The sequence below is a fragment of the Lycorma delicatula genome, chromosome 4 (genome assembly GCF_047948215.1).
Source record: "Lycorma delicatula isolate Av1 chromosome 4, ASM4794821v1, whole genome shotgun sequence".
Classification (NCBI taxonomy): Eukaryota; Metazoa; Arthropoda; class Insecta; order Hemiptera; family Fulgoridae; genus Lycorma; species Lycorma delicatula.
This window is the reverse complement of record NC_134458.1, coordinates 41,468,051-41,489,990: the sequence shown is the minus strand read 5'-3', so window position 1 is coordinate 41,489,990 and position 21,940 is coordinate 41,468,051. Positions and strand designations below refer to the sequence as shown.

The following is a 21,940-nucleotide window of genomic DNA, read 5'->3' as shown; positions in this document are numbered from 1 at the left end:
CATAAATCACGTCAAGAATAGGTAAGTATGATACTCTACGAATAAAAAAAGGAATTACTGCAGTATTTTTCTGGAGGAATCGAGGGAAAACTTGATCAGGAAAGTGCCCTAAAATACACAATTTATTGTAAAATAAACAAAAGATAGAAGTGGTTAAAGTCCACATTAATACTTAGAAATAATAAGTACATGAAATATCTGGAGATATAAAAAAAAAACTATAGTTGAAAATTATTTGCGCAAATATTATTTATTAAAAAAAAATTTCAGAAAGTTTTTTAATACATTTTAATTAATATTATTTAAAAACTCCTGGAAAATTGTTTTTTCTTTAATCTTTTATTTTATCTTAAGTAAAACAGTGTGAAAGTTTTTAAATGAATGAATTATTTTTATAAAGTGGCAACGAAAGCGTAATAAAACCCTTTGTACGTCGAAGTGTTGTACTATGTCATGCAAAAATAGTTCTGTTCTCTGGAAATATCTACATCTAATAGATGTAGTTCTGTTCTATTTATGTTTTAAATAAGACTATTTAAAAAAAAATTATTAAATAGCAAAGATAGAAAATTTATAGATTTATAAACAGAGATAAGTTAAAATTATTAATGTAATAAATATCAGTTTATATGATTCATATTTATCAGAGTCAAACAATAAGTAAGTTCAAAAGTTCACTGCTTTACCGACATGTAAGGGTATCCATTTTGGGCTTTCGTCATTTCATGCATGCCTCTGTTCAATTACTTTCTTTCTTCTTTCGTAAAAAGTGGTTTGTGCTAGTAAATGTCAGGGAATTCATTCGCTTACTCGACGAGTTTTTCGATTAAGTTTTATCATGTCTTATATCACTTTCGTTACGTTTTCAGTAAATTAAAAAAAAATGTATTAACTGTTCAAGTTTCCAAACCTTGAATGCTCATTGATGCATTTGATAAGCAACATTTTAACACGGTTAACTGTTTAAATTTCACAAAGTCGAAAATTAATAATTTGGTTCTGCTTTACGTCATCGTTTGTGTAAATAACAGTTTAATGAAGCTAACGTGTACATACGCTGGGATAACTCGCAGTTACATAGGCATACAACTGAATAGTAAACTAAAAATTCAACTATTGTATAATGGTAGTTGCCGGTAAACAACTAAAGATAAATCTATATTTATAAATAACTTATAAAAACATACCGTTATAATTTTTGTATAATTACTAACAATTTAAACTATGTAACAGACATATTATAATAATAAAAGAAGAAAAAAGGAAACTATAATAGGATTAACAATTAAACACTGTAAAAGGAAGTGTTTTAGTATTAAGGAACTAACTAAAATCTAACCTATATAATTACTACTATACGGTAGGATAATTTCTGATCTTATCGATAATTTTTTTCTTGGTGAATCGGAATAAATTGCGTAACAACTAAATTAACTTTCAACGAAAAGTAATTAGTTTTTTCCTTGTAATAAGATAAATATAATATATTAGGTAGATTAACATGCAATCAAGGAAAAAATTAATGCACGTCCATTTCAAACAAAATTATATCCGGATAGATAGTACAAATTGACGCCGATGCGTTAACTAGTCATCTGTATCTACAAATTTTTACCGTTTTTCTTTGTTATTTAAATTATAAATTAAACCTTTTGAATATTGTATTGATGTTCCGGAGTACAATGATGTCAACCGAAACGTTTTTAATCGAACCACGTTTTGCCGTTTGAAAAAGCGTAATTTTGTATGTTAGGTTATATTATAATTTCGATTTATGTGCAAACCAATTAATTTGCAGCTTAAAAGATTTTTAATTTAAATGAAACACTCATTATTTTTAGGATTATTTATTTTTGTTGATTTAAATCTACTACATACCAGCTTACAGTAGAAAAGAATGATAATAAATTTATTAGAAAAATAATCTTTTAGTAACTTTAAATTGACTATTTGACATTTTTCATAGCTTTTCTATAATTCATTGTAGCATAAACTATCCCTGACCTTTTCCGCTTTGGAATTCTATTTTCGATTAGTCGTCTACTAAAATATGCAATCCACTGATAAAGGAAAAGCAGTTGACATGACTTTTTTTGTAAACAATCTTCATTTTTTTCAAGCAGGTGTTTTGTCTCATTTTCTTACTTAAGATTTTTAGACAATCTTGAAAATCCTATATTGGTAAACCCTTGATACGCGATGGTTGCATTTCATCAATATCTTTGGAAGTTAAATTTATTAAGTCTACTTGTTGAGCCATGTTTAACGTTTCGTTATTTAAGTTGGAAAGTAGTTTCGGGAAAGTTCGTGTCGGCACAAACATGTAATAACATACGAAACGTAATTTGAAGCAAAGTAATAATTTATTTACTTTATAATGAAATAACTTTTATAAATGTGTCTTTTTGATAAATGATTTATTTAAGTTGCAGTGAACTGAAACATTTATTTACAGACAAAAATATTTTTAATTTGTTTTATCTTTTCATAAAATTGAAACTTGTTTGTGAGTAACTTTAATTTATCGGTAACCAGTAAACGTTTTTCTTAGTTTGTATGTATTTTCTCTTTTAAAATCAAATTTTTTCAAATTTATATTAAACACAATATTTGGTGCGTATAGCCCGTAAGTGTCGGATTTACTGATACTTTCGAGCGTCTATCCCAAAAAATATGACATCTAGAATCTTAAAGCGACAACTTTTAAATATCGAAACTCATTTATTGCGCTGTTTTTATTTATATTTAGCGAATTTAACTAGTATATTTAATGTGAAGAAATATGGTATCGAACGAAAATAAGCTAGTAAAAAATTTTCAGATTGAGGTCAAAATATACAGAAAAATTAATTACATAATAAAAGATTTAAAGAAATTAAATGATATCTAAAAGTCTGAAAAAAGTGTAAGAAATAGGTACTAAAAAATTCCCATTTCGATTAAAATCGACTGAAAAGTAAAAATAAAAAAAATTATTAAGAAACATTATTGTGAAAAAATAAGTTAAAATTAAAAAGAAGTCTGACTTAATAGAAAATCAAACTTTTTTCTCCCCTGCGCTAATACTAATCATATATAGATTAAATTTGAAGTCAGAAATTTAAATTTGAATTTATTGTCAGATGATTCATCAAACGGTAAAATCATTATTAGTTATGCATGAGAATTCCATTAACTCACTTATATAGTGTTAATTACAGAGCTGAGACAGTTTAAAAACACTGAATTAATGACAAATATAAAAACAATGATTTTTTTTCTCGTAGAAAAAGATACATTAAATTGCTATTTTACATCTCTCACAGCCTCATGGTTGTAAGGCATGTGAGATTAAATGGCACTTGTCAAGAGTTTATTTCTTAAAAGAACTAGGATTAATTATTCAGCCAGTCCCTGTGGTTAATAGAACAAAAATCTGTTTCGCAGGACTGAATATTTCTATTACGCTCATTTTGTTTTCCTTTAGTCTTTATTTGCCTTTACTGGCATGCTGATTTAGTAAGTATGACATTCAGTATATTCGGTTCAGTGAAGAATACACTGAGAAACCAGTTAACTTCTCACTTCTCCTAGGACAAAATGATAGTTATCTTATAATTGACTGTGCTGTATTCCAGAGTAATATGTGATTCGTATCACGTTGCCAATAATGATTATTGTTATGCTAACAGCATAACATAGGCTACATAATGGATGTAAAACCAGACATTTATGTATTCGTATTTAATTTATATTAAGCCTTGATAAGTACAGATTACAGTATAAGTAATGATAATAATATCGAAAATAATTTGTATTTAAAAATAAATTGGAGAAATTTTACCGCCAGGAAGGTCATAGGAGGAGATAGTCATGTTATTAAAATAATCGAAATCGCCTTGAAATTATGCCAAAACTTACGAATTGTGCCGCTTAAGAATTACTGGAGATTCCTTTTATGTTACAGTGACCTTGTCGGGATTCCCCGACTAGATTTGTTAGGCTCCTGTCTACTATTACAACTGACCTATTAATTGTAGAAGGTAATCTTAGTATAACGCATAATGATATTGCTTGACATATGGTCATTGATAGGTACTTAATGAAAACAAAACCTTGCCTTGTGACAGCTTATATAAGTACGACGATCTGTGTTTATTATACGTTTGATATTTAGGAATGTACATTTATTTATTTTTTTATGTTTATTTATTCAAGGGCAAATAACGAAGGCGATACAATGCACAACTCCAGGGATTTTGAGAATTTAATAAAAAATAAATAAGTATGTGGGTAAAATATTATTCAATATTGTATATCATAAAATAAATTTATTTAAAAATCCTAATATATTTATTTCTCACGCGTTATTAATAATTTATAACATAATATTCTCATAAAAGAAGCATAACAAATAGTTCTAGCGTATTATGTCTTGTCGGCGAGTTTGAAACTTATAAAGCGTTTCATAATATATAAAGATACCTAACCTTAAAATTCTCTGTAACAAGTAAAAAAAAAAAAAACAGTACCTAATTTTTATTACTTGACTTTTTGCTCATAAAAAATCTTCAGGAAGTCTCTAAAAGCACCCCATAGTTACTTTGTAATTATTAATTGTATGTAAAGTTTTAGGGATATTGAATTTTCGGTTATCGGCTAATGTTTTAGCATTAACTATTTCAGTCAGGAATGGCTTATTTTACCCATAACTTTTTGAAGATATACAAAACAAAATTCTGTTTTGTAAAAAAGAGTTAACTTAAATTTTAAACTGAAAAATACAATATTAATTTAAAAATTTGTATATTTCTTAATAAATGTGCTGATATTTTGGATGTTTTAAGTATTATTTATTATAAGGTGTTGAAAATTAACACTAATTACTTTAGAACATTTTGACTCAATCGTTATGATTTTTCATTCTAATCTTTTAAACACTGGTCCATGTTTATAGGTTTGATAATAATTTTCAGAAGGTTCTTAATAATAAAAATACAAATCTGACGATAGTAAAATTACTGTCACATTGTAAAGACACAGCATTGTCTTATGCAGGAACAAAAATTGTAATTTAAATTTTCCAAAATTGTGTAAAGGACACAGTCCTTGATGGTTGGCATTAATAATATTTTAAAAATATAAACTTTTGTAACAAGGCAAACAAAACTTTATGATAAAATGTTTTTAGTAACTTCAAAATTTCCAGCTGTCTCTATGACTATCCTCAAAGTCTGGGTTTGCTGTTCTCACCTTGGCATCTGCCGTTGATTTTTTTTTTAAATAGCCAGACATGCATTTAGAATGTGGTCGAAAAGTGAGCCAACACTTTTTGTATGTTGATTTAGTGTACTGTTTTTGGGTATTTTTATATTACATAATGTTTAAGTAAGTTAATGTTAATTTGATCCTTTTTTGTATAAGTGTAGAATATCAATGAACGCTTTAAAACTCTCCATGGCAACATAGAGTAAATATATACCAACCATCTCACACAAATCTTGAATCCATCCAAATTGACAATAAATGTGTTATTCTACACATATAAAAAAAGGACCACATCTTAACACACTTGAATATTATGAATATATGAACACACAACAATGGCATGTTAAATGAACAGACATAATTGAAATCCAATAGATTTCTCAAGTACATTATAAGTATGTCGGCTTAGTAAAAAAAAGAAAGTAAGATCAGTTGACATGAAACTGAGAACAGCAACATTAGTGATTGAAGGTGGTTGCAAAGATGATTGAAAATGTTTTAAAGTAATATATTAAATATATTTAATAAGAAATTGTTTAGTATCATAAAAAAAATTATATTTTTAAATTAACCACTACATCGCTATACATTTTCTATAAAATTTCATATCCAACTTCATTTATTTAAAAATATAGAAAATAAAAATATAACTCAATAAAAATGTAAAAGCCCATTAAAAATTCAAGAAATAAGTATGGCAGTTTTATGTCATCAGAAGTGGTGAGATATGAATAACATTTTAAGAATTATCAGTGACGTATCACCCAATTATAGCTAAAAAATTAAAATGTTTTCCACTGTTTCTTTTTGTAAAATGTTGTTTCTTTTCTAATGAAAATTTAATTTCTTTTCTTTAACAGTAGTGATTTTATCATCAGTCACAATAACTGCAGCGCAGAAAAAATGGGTTTGGGGAGAAGGTCAAAGATCAACCACAGCAGCTGAAGAAGGTCCTCGAGGTGAATACTCAATTGCAAAACCAGTACTTAGTGTTGGTAATCCCGATTCGGCAAAACGTATTCCTCTTTTTCAAGTTGCAGATAATCCACGAACAGATGCTAAATTTTTTAGGCAAGTATTTTTAAGGTTGTGTTTTTAATTTCCAATAACTGTTTTAAAGTTAAGCTATTTTGTGTTAACTCATTTAACAGGTCATTTCTTTTTGGTCCAACCCAGGACATATTTTTGAAATTGCTTAAACGTCTTAACAGTTTACTGAAACATTAAACTTTTTTTTTCTTTTTTTTTCCCACTACATCCCTGGGCCGGACATCCACTCAAGTATACATGGCCCAGGGATGTGTCCTTGTGATTCTAAGGGGGCCTCCCCACCCACCGGCTGTACGTCCGGCGCGGTAGATCAGCCTCCCCGGTTCTGGATCTTTTCTTATTGCTGCCCGCCTCTAATCCTCCACACGTAAGGGAAGGTCCGGCAATGCCGTCCCCCACCCTCACGCAGAGAACCGGGTCTTGGTCTTTACTCTTTTATGCCTGCCTCAAACCGGCGACGCCAGCCCCAGCAAGCACCGAAGCGCCCCCAGGAACCGACACTGCCGGCCGGGACTCGGTCTTTTCTTTATCCCTTTCAAGCAACACCAGGAGTTCCCACCCCATCACCGGAACCCGCATACCTAAGCATACGGGCCCTCCGGGGTGGGACTGTCCTCCCTGCCCTATCTTCACGCCTATCGTCTGTGATGCCTCTCCTCTTCCTCTTTAGATTTGAGGACGGTGCTCGCAAAATTGGAAATCCAATCCCAGTTGTTATTGGATTGCATTAGCCAGCTAACCAGGTTGTCAGGTCTCAGGTTATTATGCCTTATTTCATGTCTGAGACCCTCCCATCTATAGCAGTTGAATACGGTGTGTTCTGCGGCGTCTTCTTCCTGACAGTACGGACACCTTGACGTCTGCCTTTTCCCGATTCTATTAAGGTATTTCCCGAACGACCCATGTCCTGTCATCAACTGAGTGGTGTGGAAATTTAGTCCGCCTTTCTCCCTACCCAACCGCTCTTTCAGATTGGGAATAAGTCTCCTTGTCCACTCACCTGTTTGAGTGGATGACCATGCGGTTTGCCAGTTGCTAACGACTGTGTCTTCTACCTCGGCTCTTGGCACACCTGCCGCCCTCATGCTTCGGCCTTTTATCTGTAATTCAATGGGAGGCATTTCAGCTAAGACACATAACGCATCGTAAGAAATTGTTCTATATCCTGAGACAACTCGTATTAGTGCTACTCTGTGCACGCTTCTAAGTTTGCGTTTATTTGTACATTCATTGCAGTGCCCCAAACTGGTGCCGCGTATAAGATAGATGAAATCATTGCCGTTGTGATCAACCTTCTGACCACCAGTTTCGGTGCACAGTGGTTATTAAACAGACCTCTTAGAGCCTTAATTGTAGGGCCACCATTAAACTTTATTTATTCAGTTGTATTTTTCACTAGACATGACTTTTTTCTGAAATGATTTATTTGTTTTAATTACATCATCAAATTCACAACAAGAAAGTTCTGAATTAATTTTAACATTTAGCAGATGTTTAACAGTAGATACTGAAAGTCTACTCCTTTCAGCAGACCAAATGTTCCCCATAATTGAAAAAAAAAATTTAACTGGAGCAGATGTTCCAGACAAAGACATCGCAAACCATTTTAGAAATATTGCAACATGAAATATCAGTCTTTTGAAACACCTTAAAAGCTGCTTTCCACTTCTATTCAATAATATCTGGTACTTTTTCAGAACTTGAACCACAACCTACCCTTTGGTTTTGAATTATCTGGTTCAACAATATGCATTCATCAAATAGGTCATCAATATTTAAGGAATCTTTTATGATTTCATTAACAACTTATGCACTCTCTTCTAAATCAGACCAGGCAATTTCAGTTTGTAAATTTATCCACTGAAACTTACTAACTTTATCAAAACTGATTCTCCTCAACTCTAAATTATTGAATACTAGAATTACAAAATCTGTCTATCCTTGAGAAGAATTTTTGTACCTGAACATCATTATTTTCTTTTAGAGTGCACAGCAATTCTTTGGCAGAAGATAGTATAAATATGAGGGGGTTTTTCTTTCCTGAAGTTGACAAATTAATTCAGAATATGCTTGGAATGATTCTGTTGCTGTGATAAAATTAGCTTCCAATTTCATAACTACATTATTAAATAACTGTAGATTGCCATATAAAAATTTCAAATGCAGTTCACTTTCTAGATTTAAAAAAAAAAAAAAAATAATTTTGGGCATTTGTCACAAGATAAGAAGTATGATTTCTATCATACTTAGGCCATCAAAAATGGAAAGAATTTTCCATTTCTATTGCAGGTAACAAACTAAGGAACCTTGTACTGCTATGAGATAATACTTATTTGTAATCTGTTTACTCAAATTCACAGAACTCTTTTAAGTTTTGTTACTCTTACTGTATATATGTGAAAATATTTATAAATTTTTATAACAATAACTTCTATGTCCAGGAGTAGAGAATCCATGCTATTTGTACTGAATTGTGTAAAATGTGGGTTGAACAACTAATTCCTAAAATTGGTCTATCTAAATCACTTTGAACTTTTCTGAACACATTTTCATTCCCCTTTCTCTTCACATCAACAAAATTACTTACTGTTAGCGTTATCAGCAATATAAAAAACCAACTTTTCTTCAAGTTTGTATTTTTTCACACACTGCAAAATATACTGAGTCAAAATTTGAGCAGTTTCACCTGACACTTCATCAAAATTAAAAAGTTTAATCTGAATTCCCTCCTCCAGACTGAAATATCTTACAACAATCAGAACAGGGTTTACTTCACTTCTGTTTGGGCAATCCATTGTTAATGTTACATAATTAATACATTAACAAATATAAATGGGGAAATAACGTTAACAATAATTTCCTCGCTTTTGGTTCTAGCAGATGAAAATTTTGGGTCATATAACTTTTTAACCAGTTTAGATGTGCAGTCTGATGTTTTGAAACTGAGTTCGTGTCTAGCAGTGTGATATGAAAATGTAGCTTCTTTAGCAGCACACTCCAGATCATTGTTATTGTTATTTCCTTGGCTTATTCTTTGGCTTTAAAAAAATCTCTTATGTTTGCTGAAGCAGTAGCATTAATAGCACTCCTATGTTTAGCCGTTTTCACGTGGATAAAATGATCAAAAAGTCCAGATGAGTAACTTCACATACGAAAACAACATAAACACATTGGCCCTGTTGTATTGCCAAATGACTAAGTAAAAAGTTGTAGTAAGACTGGTAGCCATGCCTCCGTCAAAATCAATGTCAGCACTTACTCCAAGGTCGGCTGAGAGATGCACAGCTGTAAGAGAATGTTTAAAAATGTGACATCTAACATATAAGTCTAAAATTTAAAAAAAATCCTCGGCAGTCATAAAATTCTCAAACCCCGAACACTTTTGCAACCCTGGACAGTAGTAAAACACCAGGACTACCCGGGCTAATCCTGGACGTATGGTAAGCCTACATTTAAGGGTGTACTTAGGTATACTCGACTGTCATCATGTTTTACCTGAATTTTGTATGTAAATGTCTTATTTTTGCTGCTTGCGTGTGTTACTCGTGTCGCCTATACCATGAGGTTATTGCATAGCGCAATGTCAACACTTGGTGTATCAGAAGAACTTCGAACCTAATGTTATTACACTGTGCTTAGATACCTGGGTTTCTTCAGGGTATAAGGGTAATCAGTTCTAGAAAGTTTTGTTTTTTGCTTTTGTCATTGTGTTGCATATGTTGATGTATTAGTTTTAGTTTTAGTTTAAGATTCGCTTTTTTGTCCTACGTATTACTCAAACTACTTGTTGGTTACGAAAGAATCGCAGGATCAATTGTACTGATTATCTGCAATGGCTATTGCCCGGGAGATTTCAGTGACTGAAGAAGTTGACATTACTTATTTAATAGGCTTTTATGTCAAGAAGAGGGTTCCCATAGGGTATAAGCTTTAACTAGTTTTAGGGATTTATTGTTTTTCACTGTCGTTTATGTAGATGTTTTTATTCTTGCTGCTTGTGTGTGTCCTGCTTGTCAATCAACCAAGATGTATTGGTAAGTGCTACTGTAAGTCAACACCTGGTATAACAGAAGAATTGGGACTTAATGTTATAACACTGTGTTTATGTAAACTCTTAATGTCTTGGTTATGACAGGGTCTCCTTAGGGTTTAAGGATAATTAGTTTTAGGGAGTTATGTTTTTTGCCACTGTTGCGCATGTTGATGTTTTGATTTAGTCTTTAGGATTTTCGGTCTTGTTTCTATGTGTTACTTACACCATATTGCACTGCGGAGCGCGACTACGCAGCAATACCTGTGTTTGATCCTGAGGATTTACAGGACCAATGGTACCCTGATATCTGCAATGCCTAGTGCTTGGGAGATCTCAGATTGATCTGATGGGGAAAAAAAAAAAAAAAAAAGGGGCGAATCGTGGTCGCCGTGTAGGGCCGGAAAGGCAGCTCGAATGCAGAGGTCACTCTGGCTCCTGCATATGCAAGAATGCGGGTTAGTCGGGGTGCTCCGATGATGCATTCGGGACCCACAGGTGTGAGAGGGGGGACGCGGCGGTTTGCGGGTTGCCGGCTGCGCTTACGCGCAGCCGGCAACCTAGTGTAGGGCCAGGAAGGGTAGCCTCTCAGTGGAGGGACGTAGTGGTCGTCCAGAAGGGAGGGCTACTGCATCTTAATGAAACTGAGATGACCCCGATGGGAAGCCAAAAGACGGCAAGACAAGGGGGCAGTCGACTGCCACGACACCCTGACATTCCTGTGCATAGCCTAACGGCAGAGGCCGGGGATGTTGGGGGTGTTTAAAAAAGGATAAAAAAAAAAAAGGGTGTACTAATATATTGATTGTTAGGGATGGAATATTCATATATAATTGTAAACAGTAGCATTAAAGGTTACTGTTTTGCTCTTAAGTTATAAGTTGTCTATAGACGATAAGTAATTAAAAATCAGTTACTATTTACTCAACTAAAGATATTGGTTCCTCAATTGTTTACTTAAATCCAAATGTTGACTTTTTTCAGTATGCAATAGTAAGAACATATTTAATCATCAAATAAAAAAAGTAATTTTAGTTTTTTTTATAAATCTTAAAATCTTTGCTTGTACTAAATGTAAGAGTATTTAAGATTTTTCTTAAATTATATTTAACAAGCAATAAATAATGAAAATTTTTTGTGCTGTTGCAAGTTAATGATAGATCATTGTTTACTAGCATTTATGACGTAAACTGCTCACTGTTTTACTAAGGTGTAGAATATCTACAGCTTTCAAAAATCTCAACTCTGGATGTTGTCTACTCTGAGAGACCTAATTCCATCAGTAACATTGCTGTAATTGTATATAAACACACAAAAAAAAAACACTAGATAACAATATTATAAAATTTATTCTTTTTTGTTTTTTGTTTAAGAAATCAACCATAAATTTACTAAATTAAATAAAATTCTACCATGTTCAACATTTTGTTTACGATTTTATATATTTTAAGTTCATCATATTAAAGAAACTCATTCACATAATAAATTAAACATTTACGCAGCACATTTATTTAGCTAAAATTTAACCCATATAAATGGATGGTGTGTAAATATTATTATTTTAAAAATGTAACATTTTTAAAATTACAGAATAAATTACAAAACATGTTGTATACTCTCTTATTGGACATTGCTGGTGTTAAAACATATTTGCAGTAATCAATTTTGCTATCTCTTTTTTTAAACAGAGATTCTTCAGTAAAAGGAAGTCGTCCACGATACCAAGTATTTGAAGGAGGTAATGAAGAACCTACTCCATCTGGAGGTGCATTTCAACCTTTACCTCCAGTAAGGCCAGGACCTTTTCCTATACAGCCGCAAACACAACCACAACCACCTGTAAGGCCTCTTCGTCCTCTACACCCCCCACCACCTCCTGTTCCTGGCCCATCACATCCAACAGTTGGCACAAGACCACCGAATGACCCAGATGCTGGAATTTTAACTGGACCTGTACCATCATGGGAGAAACCTTCACTACCAAAAAATGGAGATCCCACAAGTTTTGACAGCTGTAAATGTGTTCATTCTTTTAACTGCAAATCTCCTGGACTTCAGTTTGTAAGTAAAATATAATAATATGGTCGTTGTTATAATAAATAATTGTTTTCTGTTATTTAACATTGTCACTGGTGCCAGACCTTCTCTACCTATGCTAAATTATACATTTTATGTGGCTGGCATAATTTATCTATTGTGGAGCACTGACTTGTATAAGAGTTTTGTGAATTTTTAGTTTTTATCCTAATTCAAATTATTTTTCTTGACTGCTAAAGAATTTTCTTTCTAGATATATAAGAATTATTTTACTAAAATTAATCTTTTTAATATTTATACTATTTTTCTGTACTGTTAAATTATATTTAAATTCTATGAAATAAACCACCTAGTACAGAATATTAAAATAAGACATATCTTACCTCAATTTTTCATTAAAGTACTTTTGCAGGATCCTGCTTTCATAGTCAAGATTAAAATAATTCTGTTATAGCATAATGTACATATGCTAATGTTATCGCATGATGTTCCATTATCTCAGCATTCTGTACTAGGTGGTTTATTTAATAAAATTTACTTATGTAAAGGTTAATATTAAAAAAATTGTAAACAAGTTTTAGAGGACAAGTTATATTGACGATTTATAATTTTATAATATAATTAAAGACTATATATAAATAACTAAAATAAATATTTTATAAATAATTTATAAACAACTTTATCTTATTTTTACTGGATGATTAGAAAGTAAGTTAATGACAGCAGCCCTCTGGCTAGGTTTAATTTTAATGTTTTCAAGTTACTGGTCGATCAAATAAAGTATTTAGTCCCCCTTACTTGTAGAAATTAATATAAAAAAAACTCCTTAATAAATCATATGCTTTATTTATATAATTATCTTAAAACAGAAACTGATTTATTTTTTTTATGGGAATGATATATTAAATAAAAAATCTTTAAATGGATTAAAAGATAAGTAATCATGTCTGTTGAGCATTATCACATTTGTTTAATTCTGTTGTTGACTGGAACATTACTGATTCAATTTGTGTGAGTACGTGCATGTACATTTTTATTATTTGACTGACTGTCTTTCTCTAATAGAACTTATTACTTTTTACTCTTTATCCATCACTATATGAAAGTTTTTATTGCATTTCTACATAATTCTGGTCTTCACCTGTTAATGGAGAATGATTACAAAAATAATTAAATAACATTTTTGTTTTATTAGCACAAAAAAAGCTGTATTTATAATAAAAGAGTTTTTTTGTTGTTAAACTATCTATAAGCTGTTAGTAAGGTGTTTATTGTTCAAGGTTAATGACCTATTGTTTAGTGCATATGTAGAATTCATTATGGATAAGAAAGGTGGAAGATTTTTTTTATTGTTATCTTGTTGCATAAATGGCAAGTTTAGCTACAAACTTGATTCGATTAATATATGTATTAGGAAAAATAAAATTTTATTTTGATGCAAAATTGTCTAGTACTGAAATTCTATTGCAAACTGATTTAAAAAAAAGTAAACACTAAATATTTCATAGCGTTACATTTATATAATCATTTTCCTTAAGAACAAATTAAAATTCTCTTAAATGGTTTTGTGTTATTTTGTTTTTAAGTTTAAAATTGCATAATTAGTAGTGTAACATTTATTCCATAATATGTGTGAAAATATTAATTAAAAACAAACTTCTTATCCTGATTTTTATTAAAATAATATATATAATAATCCCAAAAATTAAGATATTGTTTAGAAACTTTGTAAGTTCAATATATTTATAAATATACATTGATTTTTTCATAATTTTTTAATAAATGTGATCGCACTGGTAGTTGGATAATACAGATATTTACGAAGTTTATTGATGATATATCAAATTTAACTTTATGTCCTAAAAGCTCATCACTAACAAGCATCCTCATGGAATTTATAAAATCATTTGCAGTCAACATTCACACTTGAAAAACTTGAAGGTCTTTCAACACATATTGATAAAAAACATTCACACATTCCAACAAACAATTAAACTATTTGACATAATCAATAACAGAGCAGATTAAAAACACATACATGTACATATATTTTTTTTAAATTTAAATACTGAAAAAATATCTTAAAATTACAATAATATTTGAAACAAGCATGATCATCTATAAACTAATTACATCTGTAATGATAATCTGCAAATGAAATTACATAAACTCTTATTCCATGAAAGAATTTAATTTATTTTAACCCAATTGTGTAACCTACATCACCTCTACACAAATATACCACTTCCATCCATAAAAATTAAAGTTGTACCCACATAAACTTGCAGCAAAATAGTCCTACTAGGCTCTCACTGGCTGCAACATGTCCCTGTATTTTTCATGGTGTAAACAAGAAAACTCTAGTTTAATCACAATCTAGTTAGTAGTCAGTTGACAAACTGACAACTATTCCAGCATTATATGCTGGAATAGTGAAAATTTGTTACATCGTATCACTATACCATATTCATACTAATGTTAAAAGAATATTAAAAACACTTAACTTAATAGCAAAATCCATCTGTATAAAAGAAAATTCATAAGTTCTACAAACAAAAGTTTATATATATGGAGTAAAATTTAATTATAACTGAATTATGTACGTAAGCACAACCAGATTGATCAAACTGCTATTAAATAATTTGCAGATTGCAGAGCTATTAAATAATATATCTTCACCAAATATTTGTGTACATATACATAAACCACTGGTTATGCATACCTCTTTATAACAAACAATTTTTAAGCTCCAGCAAAATAATTCCCTACTAAGGCGCACTATACAGCTCCAAATATCAACTAAAAACAGTTTATATTTCATACTGTTTTTATTTTATAAATATTTATTTCAAAGTATTATCTGATGATGCTTTGTAGGCATAACATATTAATATACATAATATTAGAACAATAATTAAGTTATTTATTTCATCAGGGAAGCTGTGATGTTGGAAAACAGTACTGCTGTTATAATAACCCAGGTTATGGTCTTCAATCCGAAGGAGGACCTGCAGGTGGATTCGGAAGCAAGTTTGAACCAAATGATGGTATTCCTCCTGTTTTAGCTGGACCAGGAGGACCTGTTGATTTTAATCGGCCAGATTTTCCAGGATTGCTTGTGAGTGATTTACTTTAAATGTTATTTAACTCTTAACCTGACGTATCAGTCTTACAGATTATTACAGTAGTTAACAGGAGAATAGTTTGAACACAGCATTTTTCAAGTTTTACCTATTAGTAATTTCATTATGTATTTACCATATAGAAAGCTTTTGATGATTACATGTCATTTACCAGTAATGTGAATGTTCTCTTACAGTAATCAGTGTGTTTTTTAACTCATTACTTCTTTGATATCTTTTTTAATTAGTATTACAGTGATTATGCTAGTTTTGTTTTTGTTACTATATATTATTTTCATTAACTTTTTTTTCATTTACTTGTTAGCTGCATTTAAAGGTTTTAATATAATTTGAAAGAACTGTTGTTTCAGAATAACTCTGTGATCATATTTTAGTTGTGTGTGTTTATTTTTTTTTAATATGCATTTCTTTTGAGTTTCATTTAAAAGTGGATTTGCTATCATCTAAGGATATACAATAATTATACTGCCAAGAAGACTGGTAACTAAATTTAATCTCTAATTTGTTTCTCATGAGGACTTAATGATGTTATGAAGAAGACTCAAAATGATTGTTAATATTTTCACATTTATAATGCAGTTTTCTTTTCAATCAGTTTTTTGTTCAGTATTATTATTACCATTTATGAAAATGAAAATTTTATCTAATTTGGATTCAATCCGTTATTTAAGTTGTTATATCATCATGCAAGTACACAATCATGTACGAAAAACAAATTATATTTTTATATCTCCAATTTCAATTAATTTCCTTTTCCTTTACAAAAATAAATAAATAAAGTAATAAGAATCTATTTCAGAGTAAATCCAAAAGATACAACTGATTACCATACAGTTTACCTTTAAAATGTATATCAACTTTTTAAATAAAATGATAAATTGAATCAAATTTATTAAATATGTATATGTGTTAAAGCCATAACCAGACAGTTGCAGACAATCTTCACTCAGCCAAACATATGGCTCCATATCAGCACTCCAATCCCACTGAAATGGAGATGATATTCAGTCCTATAAATGACAGTATCATTTTGTTCAACAATGGAGTATCTCTATAGGAACATAATGATATGTCTCCCACCTCAGATGCTTTATACATGTCACAATCATAAGAAAGACTGGAACAGATATTGTAAAGGAACAAATTAATGTACTATCCCTTTTTGTCGTAAAATGACGAGTTATATACACTTCTTTTACTTGGGAGTGAGAATTAAATGGAGTTTTAAAAATTCATGTTTTTTAAATTCATTCACACTCATAGATATCTTCAGTGGCTGGTGCTGTTGTTCTTACTCTAACATCAGTTTCTGTATTGCTGGCAGTTTACACAATTGATCACAAGTAACACTTTAAATGTAACACTTTTTGATCACATTCTAACCCTATGTTCTGCCCAACTAAAACAAAAAAAAAGTGTCAGCAGTAACATCAGCTGATATCAGGGTAGAACAGCACCATCAATTACTAAAGATGACCATATGAGGGATTGCAAGCAAGAGGATGTAAGTTTTAAAAACTGACTAGTAGGTTTTAAACATTTTAATAAGTCAGGTTTGGTTAGTTTTTTAAAAGTTGGAAGTTTTAAATTTTATAAAGAGAAAAAAGAAGTAATGTTGTTATATAAATTTGATATCTCTTAAAATTTTAGCATGAAGCATCATGAAAGAGGTAGAATGGAACTGTTGATTTAATCTAAAGAAAGGTATTACACAAACAGTATTGTAGCCCAAATTTTATAATTATTTTATCCCTTATTCTGTATATATCGTATTGTTAATATAAATATATCATTCTAGGAAAATAAAAATAAACAGTAGAACTTATTTTTTATCTTATTTTTTATGATGCCCTTGAATTTGCATAGTGAATTTTGCTAGTGCTTATATAGTTGCTATGATCAGGAAAACAATTTTAATAACAAGTTATTATCACTTATCATTTCTTTAAATTTAAATCACGACCATCAGTTAGGCTAGATTGGAAATGTCTGTGGGACCCTAACTGCAAGGAAGAATTCCAACTTGCACTATCCAATCATTTTGCAGCATTGGTCCAAACTGAAGATGGTGGCACTGAAGAAAGGCAAATCTCAGATACTCTCATGCACTGTGCAAAGGCTGTGTGCCCAACCACCAGATATTGAGTACCAGCATGGTAGTTGAATGGAAACAAGTTAAGCTAGTAAACTTTGAACAATATTGACAACTCAATAAGGAGATCTGCTGTCACCTGAGGCAAGAGCGGAAGGCATACTGGAACCAATTGATGACTGACTTGGAAGAAGCAGCCTTGAAACATGAATATCACACACTCTACCGAATTCTCTGAAATTTGAATGGAAAGGCCAAGTCAACAAATGACAACATCTGAAAAGATGATGGAACTTTTGTAAGATCAACAACTGAGCACCTTGAGCACTGGAGCAGAGGCAGTTCTTTGAAAGGCTTTACAACCACGACCCACTCACTACAAGGACCATCAATGGAGCTACCACGTGTTGAGCCACCTGAGTTCCAAATGTCTGATGCCAAACCAACTACTGAAGAGATGAAAACAGCCATCCATGCCTTGAAAAATGGAAAAGTGCCTGGAGGAGATGGGGCCACTGCAGAGTCCATCAAGGCTGGAGGTGTTGTTCTGCTTCAGTGACTTCATTCTGCTCCTTCAAACCATCTGATGCATGGAAAAGGTACCAGCTACCTGGAAAAAGGCTGTCATCATTCCAATCCACAAGAAGAGCAATAGTCAAGACTCCAAGATCTACTGTGGTGTAAGTCTTCCATCAGTTGTTGGCAAAGTTTTCATGAAAGTCATGCTTGCAGAAATTTTGTGAGCAAACAAGTCACAGGGAGCAAGCCAGCTTTCGACCAAACCGAGGATGCTGTGACCAGATATTCGCTATTTGCCAACTAATGGAAGAAAGAATGCAATGTGAAAAAGGAGCAGTTATTGTTTTCACCGACTTTCAATCTGCCTTTGACTGCATCCACTGGCTGGCACTTTGGAAGGCATTGGAGACAGAGCTCATCTCTTCAAAAGTTATCAAGCTTCTGCAGGAGAGCTACAATGGATTGTAGAGTCAGATATGCATTTGAAATTATATATATTATATTATATATATTATTATATATTATATTATATTATAATATGCACTTGAATCTGAGGAGTTTTCTATCTGAACAGGAGTCCACCAGGAATATATTGCCTCCCCACTCCTCCTTAACATTATAGTTGACTCCATAATGTGACAAGTTTTCCAGAGCAAAAAAGGAATTCAGTTTGGAGAGAATAGCTTTCTGACTGATTTGTTGTTTGCCGATGACAGTGGCATGTACACTGACAGTGATGCTGAGGCCACTGATATTCTGTATGATATCTTCTGCATTGTCCAAACTTATGGCCTGAAAATAAATGTGAATAAGACACATGTTCTTACAACAGATGGCTCACGCGTTATCATCCAACTGAATGGTGTGCAGATTGAACTAGTGCAAGAATTCAAATATTTGGGATCACTGATTCAGGAGAAGAAAGTAGCAACTATGGTGGAAATTCATGGTCGAATTGGTCAAGCAACCACAGCATTTGCTTCCCTGAAGTGGCTTGTGGAAACAAGCCAGCATCTTGCTGAAGATCAAAGTTCATCTTTTCCATACTTTGATCCTTCCAATTTTATTGTATGGAGCAGAAACATAAACACTACTTAAGACAGACCTGAGCAAACTTGAAGTGTTCCAAATGCGATGCCTACGCCAGATTATCAGAGTCTCACTTCACAACCACATATGAAATGAGGATATCCATCGTTGCTGCAAACAAAACTGTCAACTGGTCTTAGGAGTCGATTTAATCCAAACACTAGCTACGTATCAAAAGAAGAAGACAAATCACTCTGTATTTCAACTTTTATGATTCTTCCTCTACTAATTTAACTGCAAAAACATCCCTTACTTGGATGCAGTCCATAGCCTATAAGTTAATAAAGCTTTATAGAAGAGCACAAGGACAACAGCTCAAATACGGCAAGATGTTTAAACAAAGAAGATAAAATTTGCATCTTTTCTTTACTTATGTTATTATTTTTCTTTACAATCTATTTCTTATGGTATCTCAGTTTCTTATTTATTAATGGAAATTACAATTTTTCTACATTTCCTCTTCCAGCTCAAAGGTATGTAACAATATTTTTTACTCACTTTCATTTTTATTTTTTTACTCTTTTTTGGATCAACTATTTGATAAAATCATTGTTACAGATGTATAGATTGAAACACAGCAGTGAAAAACGTTTTTTCTTGCTAATTTTTCTGAATCGCTATTGTAGTCACAATAAATGTAGGTCTCTCTAGATTCATTCATTATTATTGTATCGTCTTCTTGCTCTTGTAAAATTCCTGTTTTAACAATTTGAAATTGCTATTGCACAGCTTAATTTCCTTCCCTCTTCTTACTTAATTTCTAAATATTAAAAATGCACTTTTCATCTGCATTGTCCATGACAAAACTTAAGAATTATACCATTATTATAATCATAAAATCTGTATGATTTTTGTATATAATTAAAAAGACAAGGATATCAAAGATAAATTAACAAACACTGGAACACAACCAATGGAATTTAGATGTCATGTATGGGAGCTAAAAAACCAGAAAGGGAAGGCAATACCCAGACATAAAAATGGTGAATAGATATGAACAAACGTTGAAAATAAGTTTGTGATGATGGATTAGAAGCAAATGAGTTTTATTCTGTTTGCAGTGTTTTTGTGAATGAACAAAGTGTTGTTTAACAATTATTAATAAAGAACAGTACTGAATATGTTCAACATCAAAGCAAACTGCATCTGTTCATAACATATTAGTTGGTTAAAAGCATAAATTGTCTTTAGACAATTTATTTCAGGTTTAAAAAATTTATTACAGGTTTTAAAAATTTTAATTTACAGCACAGCATGAATTTGAATATTACATAATTAGTCGAAAGCATTTTTACTGAAAGAATATTTTGCAACAGGGATTTCTTTTACTATTTTACTTTGTAAATTTATCTTTTGAAAACATCAATAAAATTCTTTTTCACAGCAGGGAGGTCATCCACCTGTACGTCCTGGCGTTCCTCCATTTAATAACTACAACAGAAATCCATACAATGGATTTGGAAGAAGTAATCATCCTCTGAAGAACTGATAATTATAACAGAACAAGGTTAAAAAATTAATGAACATTAATTTATTACACATTTTCATTTTGAAATATACAGCTACAAAATATTTCACTTAATATTTCAATCTATAAAGCTTCATAGGTCATTTAGATATAATGAAATTAAATTTTATTAATAATAAAACATAAGTGTTACCATAATTCTATATAATATAAGAGATGTGGTTCAAAGGTAAGGGCCGATGAGTTATAAATACCCATTGGTTCACGTATGCGCAGTAGCTTTAAGTGGTCTCTTAAGCATGTAACCACCACATTGCCATCAGTTCATTATTGTTTACCTTTGCGAGACTGTATGTTGTAATCAGTGGGGTAATAACAAATCTAACTAAAGGACTAAAAGGGTGTGCTTTTGATTTATTTCATGGAACCTATAACATCCATCACATCACATGTCTACTGTGAAAATTTCTTAACTGCATCATGCCATTGAAAACCGACGACGGGGAATGCTGGGATCAGGAATTGTTCTTCACGATAACGCACACATGGCTGCATGTACAACAGAAACAATTCAAAAATTCGGATGGGAGATTTTTTATCATCCCCTTGCACTCCTGATCTCACGCCCAGTGACTACCATCTCTTCCCACACTTCAAAAACTGGCTTGCATCTCAACAATTCAAGAAAGTGAAGCATTGAAAACAGTGCAAAAGTGGCTATAGTTCTATGCAGCGGATTTTATGCAGTGGGTTTGAAGAAGCTTGTTTCACAACATGAAAAGTTGTAACAAAATGGTGATTATGTAGAGAAATAAAATAAATATTTAAATATTTGAAACCATTAGTAAATTTTTCATTTTTTCAACTGTTCTCATTTTGCTATCGATCGGTCCTTACTTTTAAACAGCGCTTTGTAACTTAAGTTAAATTTAAGTTATAACATAATACATTGTAGTAAGTTAACTATTAATTTAAACACTGTAATTTAATATACTTAATATTAGAGTGTGAGCTATTTTCAATACTTTTTAATTTGAAAAACGTAGTCAAAAATGAATTTTTTAATCATAATTTAATGAATAGTTGTGTAGATCAGCTGGGTTTTAACACATCTGATATCTTTCACTATAGTAAACTGTAAAATTCGTTGATTTAAAAATAGATGTAAGAAAGTGTACACAAAATTAGTATACAAAAGTTTTAATCCTTGTAGGGGATGTTTGCAAATACTGATAAAAAGAACAGAAAATATTTTAATGAATTTT

General features: G+C 31.4%; 1 protein-coding gene across 1 annotated transcript; it reads left to right on the top strand.

The window, feature by feature from the left end:
- The first annotated feature begins 1,123 nt into the window (after positions 1-1,123).
- On the top strand, positions 1,124-21,579 carry LOC142322600 (uncharacterized). Its single transcript, XM_075361676.1, has 5 exons — positions 1,124-1,136; positions 6,108-6,318; positions 12,016-12,388; positions 15,300-15,482; positions 20,592-21,579. Exons 1-5 carry the CDS (start codon positions 1,124-1,126, stop codon positions 20,694-20,696), a joined length of 885 nt encoding a protein of 294 aa, XP_075217791.1. The 3' UTR covers positions 20,697-21,579.
- Positions 21,580-21,940: the final 361 nt, after the last annotated feature.